Raw genomic sequence first — 14,034 nt, 5'->3', positions numbered from 1 at the left:
TTCTTGTTCTTCTCCCCTAAGTCCAAAAAACTATTTTGCAAATTATATGGAATATTTGGTCGGTCGACTGCTGCCAAAGTTTTGTGGTAGAAAACGAAATGGAAAATAGGAACTTTATTTTATACTCGGTAGCGATTAGAATGAGATAGAAGTATATCTGTTAACAAATTTTCAAGTTACTTAACGAACGAGGACTTTGGCTATTGATATTAACTTTTTTGAAAAACTGGCGACTAGGTTTTAGGAGTTTTACGTATCACAAAAGACTAACGATATTRACCGTTCCAGTTTGCGTCAGTGCCACCCTTCGCGCGGGAAGATGTAATAACTAATCTAATAAGCACCTTTGCTTCGCTGAAAATATACTCCTTAAACAGCCAGGAACCAATATTTATAATAGCTTTCGGAAAAGTAAGGGTGCCGCGATCTACTAGAACATCATTAGATAATTTCGCTTCATCTGTATTCTTAACATTTTTATTAATTTAATGAGTAAACTTATAGGACAAAGATTTTCAAGGATAAATTAAGATTTTTAAAATTAAGAACAAAGTCTTATTATTTTTTGTTCATAGTAATATATTTTACTTTTCTTATAACCGTATGGATCATATCCAATATTAATTTTTACAATTGACCCATTGTAGAAGTTGCCACAGGTTATAATTTTTATTACCAGAAAATATAGTAAGAGTCTTTCGATGCCATCTTTTCGATCTTTGAACATGCCATTTGCAYGACAATCAGGACGAATATAAGTAACCGGCATGGACCCGGAATTTTATGCCGCCAAGAACTTTAAACTCGRCATAATTTTTCGCATAAACATGAAGAAGCTTTGAATAAGCTTGTTGATAAACATGTGTATTGAATATAACAAASAAATAAATACTAATTGGAAGCTTTTTCAACATTATAGGATTTCAAAAACGCACGCAGAGACTTATGCACACATCAGAAAAGCCAAATAGTGTCAAATCTCAACTGAAAAAGTGCCGAAGACAAGTAGTTAACTCTTCTTATAGTTARGCTTGGGTATTGTACCAATACTCTTCTAATTTTATTGTCAGAAATTTAGAGTTTTCTGCTACATATGTGAATAAGAAATAAGCTTTCAATTACTTACAATACTCAAGCTTATTTGCTCAGCACGCTMACTAAGCARATACTTCATGGCGTATAAGTAACTTGCAGTGCGCACCTTTGTATTCCACCACTCTTCTCGTAAACACACAAGCGATTGCATGCAAAAGGAACTTAGAAAGGTGTAAAAAACCATAAAAAAGAGGCAGAGAATCAGTGATATTTGAATGGCCTTGGCCCGCCTTGGACCGCGCACTTTGCGTGCAACCATAAATATTCTGACTAAATAATTTTCACATAATTTTTATGCAACTGGCAACTGCTTTTAAGACTTTGCCTGCCACATAACTTGTAATTAGCGTTTCCCAGCACAAGCACAAACTTACACATACACAAATAACTGTGTGGCAAGTGCAACCAAACTACCGCGCGCGTGTTGCAACTTCTCATTTTTGCCGCAAGCTCAGTCTGTTTGACCGCTGCTTAAACTACGCCTGTTTGTCGACTGTGCGGCGCGGATGCGGTGCAGGTGGGGCGCGCTTAACTTCAATTCTCATGAGCTACACATTTTTCTGTTTGCACACTGACGAAAGCGAAGCCCTCTAAACAAACAGTGGAGAAGTACTTGCAACAAAGACTCTGCAGTCACAATAACAAGTGCATTATTTATTCCTTGCTACCATCGGCGGAGCATGGAGGCTAGGTGGTGTCAGCTGGGTGTTGCCATTTAGAGCGTAATGCGAGGCGGTTGCGTGAGTTCGCCGTGAGTTTTGCGTGAATTTGCGTAAATCTGCGTTTCCGCGTGGAGTTCAGAGCTCAACCGCTCAGGTCGGTGGGTCGGCAAGCGGCGGAAACGCCCGGATTCTTTTAATGTAAAGTTCCGCGCTTGAGCGAATGCTACTAATTACTTGGAGTTGAGAAGTTTGCTGGCGGCGCGCAGCCAGACAACCGGCCTCAGCGTCTGCGTAAGTTTGTTTTCGCGGTGTAGAAGACTACAGTGGCGYCAGAAGTTGCACTTTGCCTTTGCTGTAAGCTGCGGTAAATGCCAGTTAAGTTTGTGCAACTTCTATATAAACKGCTGTTAACAGAAAATCTAGTAATTAGTGTCTGCTTAAGATTTGTATGCTATGTTGTAAGCAGTAAGAATATGTAAGAACATTGTAAAAGAAATGTTTGTGTTTTGCGTGTTCTGTGAAATGGTGGCACAAGCAGGACAACATTCACTACAGAAATATTAAACAAGAAAGAAGCATTGTGTCTGATTTAAAGCATTGATTCACAAGTCCAAACTAGTGCTTTTAGAGTCAAACCTTAAAAATATACGGTATAATAGATTATATCACAATATCATTTAGCTTTACTTGCTTGGACCTCGGCAGTATGAGAAATTTTAAAAATTTCCTTCTAAATCGGGCGTTCGTTGACTTTGTTAAAACGTTCGATTTGCCAAAACTTAAACATAATTGTTTTTACACTCAATGTACACTCTACTACTATTACTGCTGGGAAGTGTCCAGTAAGAACTCTTACTATAACGGCAACATGAATTTTTCTAAAGGGAAGTAATTCAGAAGATTTCTAACGTTCTACTCGAGGCCAAAAGGATTTTGCAGTTTCAGAGGAGCTTCTCGTCGACCAAGTGTGGACCATATATTCATTGTTATAGGCGACATGAGTGCCTCGTTAGATCATCGGCTTTGCAGTTTCCAGCATTTTCATTATGAATAACGTCGGATGATGAAGTAGCGTGACGCTATTGCTAGTGAAGACAGACACTCCTTGACTCACTTTAAGTTTGCGAGCTCAATGTAGCTCTGCTGTCGGAGTGAATGCTTAGCTTCCTTAAAGCAGCTGCATACCTTAAAGGCGGGCACTTCTGCCTGAAAAGCACTACAGTAGTGTGCTCCTTATAAAGACCCCCTCCCCAGCACTGCGGTTCTTTTACAGCGACTTTTTCCAGTACACATATCCCTCGTGGTTATATGAGCGAAGAAACAGCCGAATATAATCACAAAAATATGAATTAAAATACCTTATCTTACCAAGTTTATCAGCCAAATAGATAAACTAACTAGTTAAGGCTTAAACGCCTACAAAAACGGATGAAACGCCAACTTTCCCACGAACGGCTAATTCATCACTAAATGTACATGTTTCCAATCGTCTACATTAAACCCATAAAAATGCGAAAAAATTATCTACAAACTACTTGTCCACTTACCGCATACTTTTGCGCACATCCTGCGGTTCAGGTGGTCGCGGTCGATGCCTGCAGACGACCACAATACCCGCGACGATAATTGACGTTACAATGACGGCACCTATCGCCACCACGGCGGCCAGTATGAGTAGCTGCGACTGCTGTTTCTCATGTCCATGCACATTGATGCTGGCGCCCGCCCCCACCGCCACGCCGCTACCGCTGGCGCTCAGGCCGCCACTTGAATGGTGTGTCGTTTCCGCCGGTGTGGGATCCTCGGAAAGTATGGACTCGTCTGCAATAAAATAATTGTGAATGGTTGATAGAAAAAAATGTAAAAACAATTTACACACACATAACCTCAAAGTAGTGAAAGTGAATAATATATGAACGCAAAAAATCTCGTTACAATAATATGGAAATGGGTTGTATATTCGTAGGTCACCCATCAGTGGAGCAAACCACTTGCAAATTTGCTGTGAAATGTGCGCGCTGTGCAAAATGCAGAGCCACATTAACGCGTACTTAGTTCACAGTTAAATAGATTACATATACACATCGACGAGTGACTAACATGTTTGTAGGTATATGTAGATTAATGTGCATAAGTGCACACACACATCGCGCAAAAGTTGAAGGTAGTTGCCAAGTACTTCACTTTTTCCCAGCGTGATACGCGTGAGCATATTTTCCACTCAAGCTGGTGCCAGTGTGTGTGCGCGCGCGCTCATCGACTTACACTCACACGTACGSCACTAAAGCATATTTGCTCTATATTTGCTTAAAATTAGTTTACTTTAATCTCATTCCAAGCATACTTCCTTTCACATTCATTTCGATGAGCTGCTAGCAATCCATGCGGTTYTAAAGTTACCTTCAAAATGTGGAGGTAATTAATTCGTGAGTATTTAGTTTGTGGAATATATTTAATTTCGATTTAAGCCAGCATAACAATAAATATATAGTAAGATGTGGACCTAAGATACTAACACTTACTCAAAATAAAGAACTTATAGAAAAAAAAGGTTAAACTTAAAATTTAGCGAAGACACGCACACAGTAAGGTAGAAAGTTAAAGKAGATCAAATATTTATTTCGTTGTGAAGAAAAGTTAGAAATTATTAAGCTAATTATTTGTTACAAAGTCTCTGAAACGAGRCTTTTTGACTTCCTTTAGCGAAATATTATAAAAACAAAGTAATATTTGTAAATGGCATACCATTAGGCGCGAGTTTAGTAGGAAGTTAAAGATAACTTAGCTAARTCATGCACATATAATGTTATATTAAGTAAGAATAACAATTTTTCACCATAAATTTTAGCTGATGTACAGCCCATTTTAAACAAAAGTCTATGAATCAAATAGCCCTTAGTGAAGCATAAAAAATAAATTAGATATTAGAAAGAAAACAAAGCAAGGCCTTCTCTTTCCTGTTTTAGTACTAGAGGAAATATTAGTCTAGTTTTATRCCTGAATACTTGTAAAAAGCGTAAAGAGATTAATTACACACAAAACAAATTTTTAGCGGAGACATATACCTATTTTGGTAACCACATAATTAAAGGGTAATATCTAGTTAGTGGCAGTAAAAACAAGTCTGTTTTTGCAGATGCATWTTAGAGAATTTAAAGTATTTCAATAATAAACAATTAATTTTAGATAGTTTTGATCCGGTAACCGATCTCCAGAGGGAGCTTTGCTTAAATCAGGCTGGTGGTAAGAAATAATATTAAGCTTACTCAAATCGAGAAAAAAAAAATATGACGATAGACAAATAGAAATAATCATAGATGGAGTATCATTAACTGACATATATTTCTAAGAAGTCGTGTGAAATTTTCCAGACGAGGTCAAGTCGTTTCTGAGAAATTTTCGATGAATATTTTCGAATTTAGTACGTAGGTGAATTTTGATGTTATATTGGTCATTTGTAGGAATTTGCCACATCGAACAACTAYATCACATTTAGCGATTATTTGCTTTTTCAAACTTCGATTTAAAGACCAGTGGCTCGAAACTGGTTTTGCAGCAAAGTTGTTCAGAATGATCTGTAAAACATTTACCACTCGATTTTGTTGTAAAAAAAAATCGATCCGCTCTAATGTACAAGTATATGTAGATATATTCGTAAGTAAAAACAAAAATCGAATTTTCGAAATACACAAGAAATACAAAGCCTAAATTGTAAGGCTCCAAAACTTCGAGATAAATAGAAAGGGAAGGCATTTATTTGAAYAAAACTAGATTCAAAAAGAGATTTCAACGAATAAAGTAGTAAAAATAATAGGTAAAGTAAATATATAAAAATRTATCAATAACCATGAAGTAAAAACCTCCAAAGAAAAAAGTTGATTTCTCGAATTTATTATTTTTTTTTTCTAAAATATTTTCAATTTCAAATTCCGCTTACATTTTTACAAGGCAAAGGTATTTCGCATGAAATGTTACATTTCAATTTTCTTGCAGCTCGCGTTTTACGCTATTCATTGGCAGCAGCTTTGTTCCCCTTCATTCAGCAAGCTCTCTCATTTCACCATTCTTGCAGTTTTTCCACACACTAAACGCTCAAGTTTGTTTGGCTAATAGCTTTTATGCTCCAGCGCAGCCTGCGCGTATACTTATGTGTGTTTCACTTATAGCAATCCTTACATAGTTACATACTTACAATGTGCACATGTGYGTGTGTGTGARTATGTGGTTGTATGGTGATGAAAATTGAAATTAGTTGCCTGAATGTGGGTGTGAAAGCCATAGTTGCCAACATTTACTCACTTAACTGTGCCACACACACACACACATTTTCAACGAGTACGTGTGTTTATGTGTGTGGTGATGCCTGCGAGCGAGGACAAGCAARTTTATGACTTCGCAAATGGTTGAAAACCGAGCAGCGAACGGACATAACTGCCTCAAAATWGCCTGTGTGCCCGCCCAGTCTAGATATGCTGGGGATAATAATTTGCCAAGCCATTTCACAATTCTTTAATTTTAACATATTACTGCAGTGCTTATGATATGAAGTGAGTATTTTTTCCGAAGATGTGGCACCATTGTGCATAGTTGCCGGGTATGAGAGACTTAGTCCACTGGATTTGGTGGGCATTGGGAAATTTATAAAACGATAACTGTGATTTATAAATTAGAATAAATTCGTTTTTTTTTAGTGGATTTGAAGTGATTTTCTTGATGAAGTTATTGAGACATTATTTTAATTTATTAAAGTGTTTAAGTTTTTGCGTGTAACTTTAAGTACTAAGCAAGAATGCATATTGCACTTATTTTTCAGATCAGACCTACAGGCTAGCAATCGCAGCGTCGAGACACGACCTTTTCTCTCCCTCCACTTCAAAAACGCTTTACACAATGAAACACTTCTTTTTGTTTAATTACTTTTGTGTAGGTATTCTCATTCATAAATAAAGCTCTTGGATCATTTTTGGACATTTGTGGAGCGTTCAACACAGTTCATACCGAACTTATTCTCAACATTATCCAGTGAATAGGTGTTGATCCCGCTATACAACGCTGAACCAGAAGTCTTTTGACCTCTAGATGGATATGAGTGGAATGGAATGACGCTAAAATGACCAAGGAAGTCTGCAGACGTTCCCCGCAAGGTGGAGAGCTATCCCCACTTCTATGGACATTAGTTGTGAATACACGCTRAGGAACTTGGACGGCAAATCCCCTATGCTAATGGCATATGCGGGCGGTATTTCCATCTTAATAACGGGTCGGTGTCAGTCCAGAATTGGGCTTCGAAAGTGGGTTCAGGGTTAAGCGCGGAGAAAAGAGATCCGCTTGAGATCAAAGAAAAATGGGAGACAACTCTCTCTCATATGCGTTTAGGCTTATGATCGGCACCATCTGAGGGCTCGCTCACTCTTTTATAGACTAGTGCTACACAGCTATTGTAAGATCAATTCTACTCTACGGTGCAGTAGCATGGTGAGTTGACGTACGGAAGCTAATGGAAGGGGTTCAGAGGTTCGCTGCGTTYTGCATAACAGGAGCTTTAAGAACAACTCCAACTGGTCATTGTCTGGTGGCACATGAGTATCTCATGTGTACTTGTCCTGTTTTGGCAAGACTACGCTGTAAGCACCCGGGGACCTCACGGTATGTTACACTATAGGAGATTAGTGAGCCGCAGAGTCTGTTAAAATTCACATGGACTAGCAATTGAACTCCGTCTGATATCGCAAATGTCCAAAACTGGTCTTTGCATTACTTATTGGCCTACCAGGTTAAACTAACCGAATCTAACCTATAAATCACATAAAAGCAGAAACTTCAATATTCTCCAATTTTAAATGGCAAAAAGACATCTCCATCTTTGCTCTAACGCAGATGGGAAAGAGCTTCCTAGAAAGGAAATTTTAGTGATAAAAATTTTTTTTTGAAGGACTTTGATATTTTTTCTTCGAGTTTTACTTATTCATGACACTAAACTTCCATTGAACATCTACTCAACAAAACAATTTAAGTCATAAGAGCTTCTAATGTCTCCACCTCAATCTGAACTGTGATCACCTTCGGAGGTGAAAGTGTATGCGAAAGGTTAAAGGTTAAATGAGGCACACATGTAAATAATGGCACAACGAATTGCCGTTTAATTTTATTATTTCGTGCATGTTCAAAATTTTATTTCATTGTGTGTGCGTGTGTGTGTGTGTGTGTGGGTAAGACTGTTTAATATGCCGATATGCCGGCAATTGTTTTTATTGAGCCGCTTATGATTTGCTTAATGTGCACCTTTAACCGGCAAAAGTCTTTCGGAATCACTTAAGCGCCCCTGCGCCGCTCGCTAACTCTCCGGCGCGCTTCTGTGCTCTTGGCTGCTGGCTCATTTGCCTTCGATCGAATTTATATTTACGCCAAAGTATCCGCATTTATTTGATATTTAAGCGGTAACGGCATATTGTTTTATGGCCACGTTAAGCAGCAAAGCCACATAAATTATAGGAAAATAAATTTAAGATGCGATATCCTGCGCCACAAASAACAACAGCACAACGGCACAGCAGTTAACGGCAGCGCACGTACGYAGGCAGCTTCCGACGAGCGGCGCTCGCTTTATTTGTGCTTGRCTGTGCTTGTTGCGGCAGCGGCCGCGACATGAGGCGCAGGAAAATGACCATAAAATATTACCAACCGAGTCAACGCTACGCACGGCATTAAGCGCCCAGAGCGATTTTCGATTCCAACAACGTACATTAATATGCACACATACATCCGCACGCATGCATGCTACCGAAACAGCGCGTTCACTCCTATAATTTTACCGATTTTATATGTGCGTGAGTGTGTGTGCTCCAAACCCGACGCTTGGCATATTTCGGGACTCTTATTGTGCATGTGATTAGAATAAGAAGTCATGGGTGCCTCATTGGAGCAAGCGCCGGACTCCCCAAATGCCTGTACAAATGCAGAAAAATTGCGATTGTCGAAAGGGTCTGCACAAAGGAGTGAAATTGGAAAAAAAAGAACAATATCAACTCCTATGCGCATAGCAAATCCCTTTCGCTTTCTGCCACCTTTTAGGAGACGAATCGTGCCGAGTGGCAGCCGAACGGTGGCTGTACACTTTGCCTGACGCARCTTGTTATTCTACGAGGCAAGCGTATGTGTTTCGCTGTTGTTGTTTTTGCCATTAAAACGGCTCATAATTGTTGCCTGCTGTTGCTGCGCTCTGCAACAAACAAATGCTTATGTTTGTGCGCCGCGCATTTCCACATTTGCTTCCACATTTGCWTAAGTAACTGTTTGTTATGAGTTCGGTTCAAAATGCTTTTGGGCAGCTAYTTCCACAGCCATATAAATAGATGCATGTGTGGAGTCTTCACAACAGCGCCCACACTCTCTAAAACACGCTTTAACTACCGGCTAGTGTCCCTTGCCACACTTTTCCTGCAACATTTTAACATTTTACGCCTTAACGGTAATAATGCGGCAATTGTTTGCCAGTAATCTGAGCTATTGTCTAGCGCACGTGGTCAGGCCGTCGGGGGTACAGTGGCTGTGTAGCAACGGGAATTTATGCGGAATGGACGTGTTGCTGGCATAAAATTAAAGCCAGCGTTCGTGCTCTCACATATAGGCACAAACGGCAGTGTTCGTATGTTGGTATTGTTGCTTTAATGCACATAAGAACATATATATTTGTGCGCTTTCACTAAAACCTGCATATACTTGTGTGTATTATCCATGAAAATCATCTTGAGCRCATTCATTCAATGGCACATAGAGAAAATGTTTCTCATACGCCTCGGCGGTCTAAGAAGGCTCAGCATTGTAATGTATTGCTTTGAAGTGCAGTAATTATGTAACAAACGCGAATTTTGCGTTATACTATTATATTTGCAACTAACGAAGTCATTTAATTGTGGCTTTTTCATCTTCCCGAGAGAAGTGCTACTCTCACAATCGGATTACAGCGTATGCACTTGGTAACTATGGCACTGTAAGTCATATATTTGAGAGACAGCGAGTTATGAGTGCTATAAATCAAAGCGGTAGTATTAAAATTTGAAAGTGTGTTAGTTCTTGGGAATATTTGCAATGCGATGAGCAAGTGCTGAATATAGTATCTGTGAGTATAAGTGCCTTATGAGAACAGAACTAAGCTCTGGTGTTGAATTTGTAGAAAAATTATTGGTTTTTGGTGGATATAGCAATCAAAGGAAGCCTGGATGATTGCTCTCAACTGAATTTACTACAGTGCTGTATATATTTAGTTGTGTCTATTTAGAATTTTTATATACAAAGAAAGCACCTCTACATATATATATATATTGAGCTCAAAATATATATTTATTATATATTTATTTTATTACATATTTAATTAGATATATCAAAAAGTCCAATTGCATGCYCACTCAGTTGTAGTCGGCGACCTTAAACTTGTGCAGAAATAAGTGCCTCCCTTCACGCTCTTTAACAAAAACGAAAGAATATTTCATTGATTCGTAATTTTCGGAGAAGTGCAGGTCAAGAAATGTGTTACAAATTGCCACTTTGTTTGCTCATAATCAAATATTTATGATTCTTTTGCGCGTTGTATATGGGCGCACACAGTCAGTAATAAAAGTAGGCCAATAACACAGTACAACAGCTAATCTGGGGGGTGAGAAATTCCAAGTCAGGGTGATRGTACTAGGTCAGTATAGTAAAACCCTTCAAARGGTTTGTCGTTCGTATGTATCGGTTTCTTTTATGACCTTTTAAATTTTTTCCTTATTTCCCATGGTTTTCCATCTTAACAAATTAATTTTTTCCAATCAGGAGTACTAAATGGTTCAGATATACGAAAGCCGATTAAAAGTGACGCATTCAACAAAATTTTGATTGACGCTGAATTGAATGCATTGCAGGCAATCAAAGAAGTAATGGAAGGATTGTTGGGAACGACGATGTTTCTGTTGCAAGGATGTTAAGAGCATTCTCGGAAATTGTTTTTATTTTTCTTATAATGTGTCACTAACTGCTTCAAGAGTTTTTCATGGTTGACGCCGCTAAATATTTTGCAGATTTTACTCTGCATCAGCAGATTTGCCTTTACGTATTTCATATGTTAAATAAAACTGTATAAACTGTGTATTAAACTGTATAAAAGCAAAAAAGGCTAGTTCGACGACACCCTAAATGTAGGCAATATTTGTCTTAATTAAAAAACAATGTTCGTAGGGTTGCCATACATTTATCGCAGTCATATTACCTATGTATAGACCTATTAGAAACACTGCCATATTATTTTTGTAATATAAATATACTATCTAAAATACATTGGAACAAAAAAGCAGCCRGAAATTGCAATTGAAYTGTCGGAAAAATTAWATTTCCAAAATATGTATTTTGTTAAGTTGGTAGGACTGTCCTATTAAAAATTCCAAGTGCCGTTGGTTTCCCATAGGTCATATATTATATGTACAAGAAAATGTACGCAAATACCGAGAGAATATTTTATTTTCTGTGTAACTTTGGTATGGGAATGAATATTTTTTTTTTTTTTAATTTTTCTCCAGAGAACAACTGATAAATCAAATGATAGCTAGAAATATATATTCCGTATTTAAAATTTTTTTATTATTGCTAATTTAATAAGAAAAAGAGAGAAAATAATAATTTCCTGACATTTGACAGAAATATTTTTTTGTTTTGAAACTATCTATCGCGAGAACTGTTGAAAAATATCGAACGTTTAGTTTTTTGAAAAAAAGAAATTTATTCATTCGTCTTCAATAATATTAAAACCTRTAAAGTACTCCCACTCGAAATAATGCCCTTGTGCTAGCGCTTCTTAAAATCACCGAACCACTTTTAAAGCACGATTTTTGGGTTTACCTTTAGCTCTTTCAGCGATTTAATTAAGGTTCCCTTTCCTTTTGGAAATAGCAGAAGGCATCACTTTAGTAATGCTTTTGGTCAAGAATTCACGAACAAATCCCTTGATCCGTTTAGCTCATAAAAACACATCTAACCTTAGCCACTTGCTATAGAGAAAGTATGCAATGAATGCAGCTGAAAAGTTTATCGTACTTCTGAGACATCTGTACAAATATAATAAAACATTTGACTCTCCAAACCCGCAAAATTAGAATTTTAAAATTCCCATTAYTGTTTGAACACTCTTCATTCATGATTCAATTATAATGGGTAGTCGAAAAAGTCCTTTCGTATTTCTTCAAAAACYTTAACTTTTTTTTATACCTATACTTATAAATAAATAAACAAATATGTACCATTTTGGTCGACCACTTTTTGCCATTATTCTGTTAGGCACATTAGTCCATCAGAGTGAATCTTGAATCAGTGTAAAACGAAATTTCGAAATTTCCAAAACGGAAGCGAACCATTCTTGTGCTATACGAACTGATACAACATAGTCACCGCAAACATCAGAAATTTCATTGGTGGCTTGCGTGGCATTTTTTTCTTTTTTTTTTGTACAAAAATTTCAAAATGTAGCGAATTACTTTATTATTTTCACTARTTTTTGAAAAGCTGTAACTTCATCGAATTAAATTTTTGGCTAAATGAAACTTAAAAAATTACATTTCCAACACTTTATGACACAATGTGATTTGCAGAACTGAAATATATATAAAACGACATCTTTTGACGAAATACGAAAAGAATTTTTCGACTACCCTATCGTTTCAAGCAAACTCACAAGAGAGCTTATAAAATAAAAATTTTAATATTTTGCTTCGGAAAAGTTGTATATTTTCACATCAGATCACATATTTRTAACAAAAAATAGACAGAATACTCCGTCTGCTTMTAYAAAGTTCTTACGTACGCGTACTTTYCTCAACCACTGTATGCCAACACAGAAAGCCTCGTACATACACATATATATGTATGTATACCTCTAATGAAACTTACACGAATAAAGCAAGAAAAGCAATTTGCCCATTAGTTGTACAAAAACACATTGCTATACCTTCTGTGTTTGTATTTCAGCTAAAATGCCCACAATAAACAGCATTATTTGTGTCATTATTTCACTTTACCGTTATTCATGTGCGCATAATTTGATGGCAAAAATTAGCGAAACACGGACAAATTGATTAATATCGCCATCAACGGAGATGAAATGTGTACAAAACCGTACTAAAATGCTGATGGACGAGCGATGAATAAGCTTATTATGCGCACACACAGAAACAGATATACAAATCCACATCTACATCTACATATACAATATATATACATATATGGATGAGCACATAAGTGTTGGCAATCACCAATGAAAGTCAAATAAATTATTAGTTGCTGTTTGGCGCTTGCATACATATGTATATATATATATATGGCTGTGTGCATRTTTGAAGTATAATCATAATCTTCTGCCTGCGAAAAAGGCAAGTTCTCTGCGCTTGTTTGTACGTCTGTTTACAAGTGTTTCGCATTYATTTACAGCGCAATATTTGTAAGTGGCAAAAGAACTGTGGCGTCACTGGCGACACAACTCATAAAATCGCCATAAAGCAGCAATCAAAACACAAATAAAAGTTATGGAAAAAAATGTGCTAGCAAATGAAATCATTTCTGTTTTTGTTTATGTAAATATGCATATAGCGTCATGTAAGGCAATAACGTGAAGAAAGGCCATTTGGTTGGGCGCAACTCGGGGTGAGAGGTTAAGTGCTTGGATATGGGAACTCATTGATGCTTTGAAGTAAGAAGAGCACATAATGGTGTCAGGAAATCAGCTTAGGCTATGTATATTTAGGTGTATTGCATAAGCAAATTTATTTATAGTAGTAGTTTTGCTGCGCAGAAATCACATTCAGCTATACAAATTTCAGGATATAAATAGTGAATGGGGTGTACTAAATTTGCCATTAAGGTTTTAACACACAAATGTAATTTCTTTTCCGTAAGGTATGCGGAGACTCTTTAATGCACACATAAATATTCAACATGATGAGCCAGGTTCATCTGCCTGTATTTAAGGGAACTAGTTCACAGTTTYTGAGATATTAAATSTGAAAGGTCGGTGATGCCGCTTACTCTCCAATARGCTGCTCATTTGTCAAAACCAACGATATTGGACTAATAGCATAGCAGTCATACAATATTTTTTCGTACATTTACTAGACACACATGATTTTCTATAAGCTCCTACATATGTTTGTCTATATGGCAAATTTATTTCGATATTCTTCGAATATCTGCTCTAATACGAATTCATGTGTGGAGATATGCATACTTTTATTTATTACATATTTATATACATACTCTA

General features: G+C 37.1%; 1 protein-coding gene across 1 annotated transcript in view; it reads right to left on the bottom strand.

Annotated features, from left to right (window-relative positions):
- The window catches only part of LOC108975216, a gene marked incomplete at its 5' end in the record, with an annotated part of 66,920 nt that overhangs the window by 35,657 nt on the left and 17,229 nt on the right, over positions 1-14,034 (bottom strand). Inside the window, one exon of the mRNA XM_018943564.1 lies at positions 3,305-3,578. Within this exon, the coding sequence (XP_018799109.1) occupies positions 3,305-3,578 (274 nt within the window). The remainder of the gene's footprint in view (positions 1-3,304; positions 3,579-14,034) is intronic.

Source organism: Bactrocera latifrons, unplaced genomic scaffold, assembly GCF_001853355.1.
Source record: "Bactrocera latifrons isolate USDA-ARS-PBARC rearing strain unplaced genomic scaffold, ASM185335v1 scaffold_63, whole genome shotgun sequence".
Taxonomy (NCBI): Eukaryota; Metazoa; Arthropoda; class Insecta; order Diptera; family Tephritidae; genus Bactrocera; species Bactrocera latifrons.
This window is presented reverse-complemented; position numbering and strand designations above follow the sequence as displayed.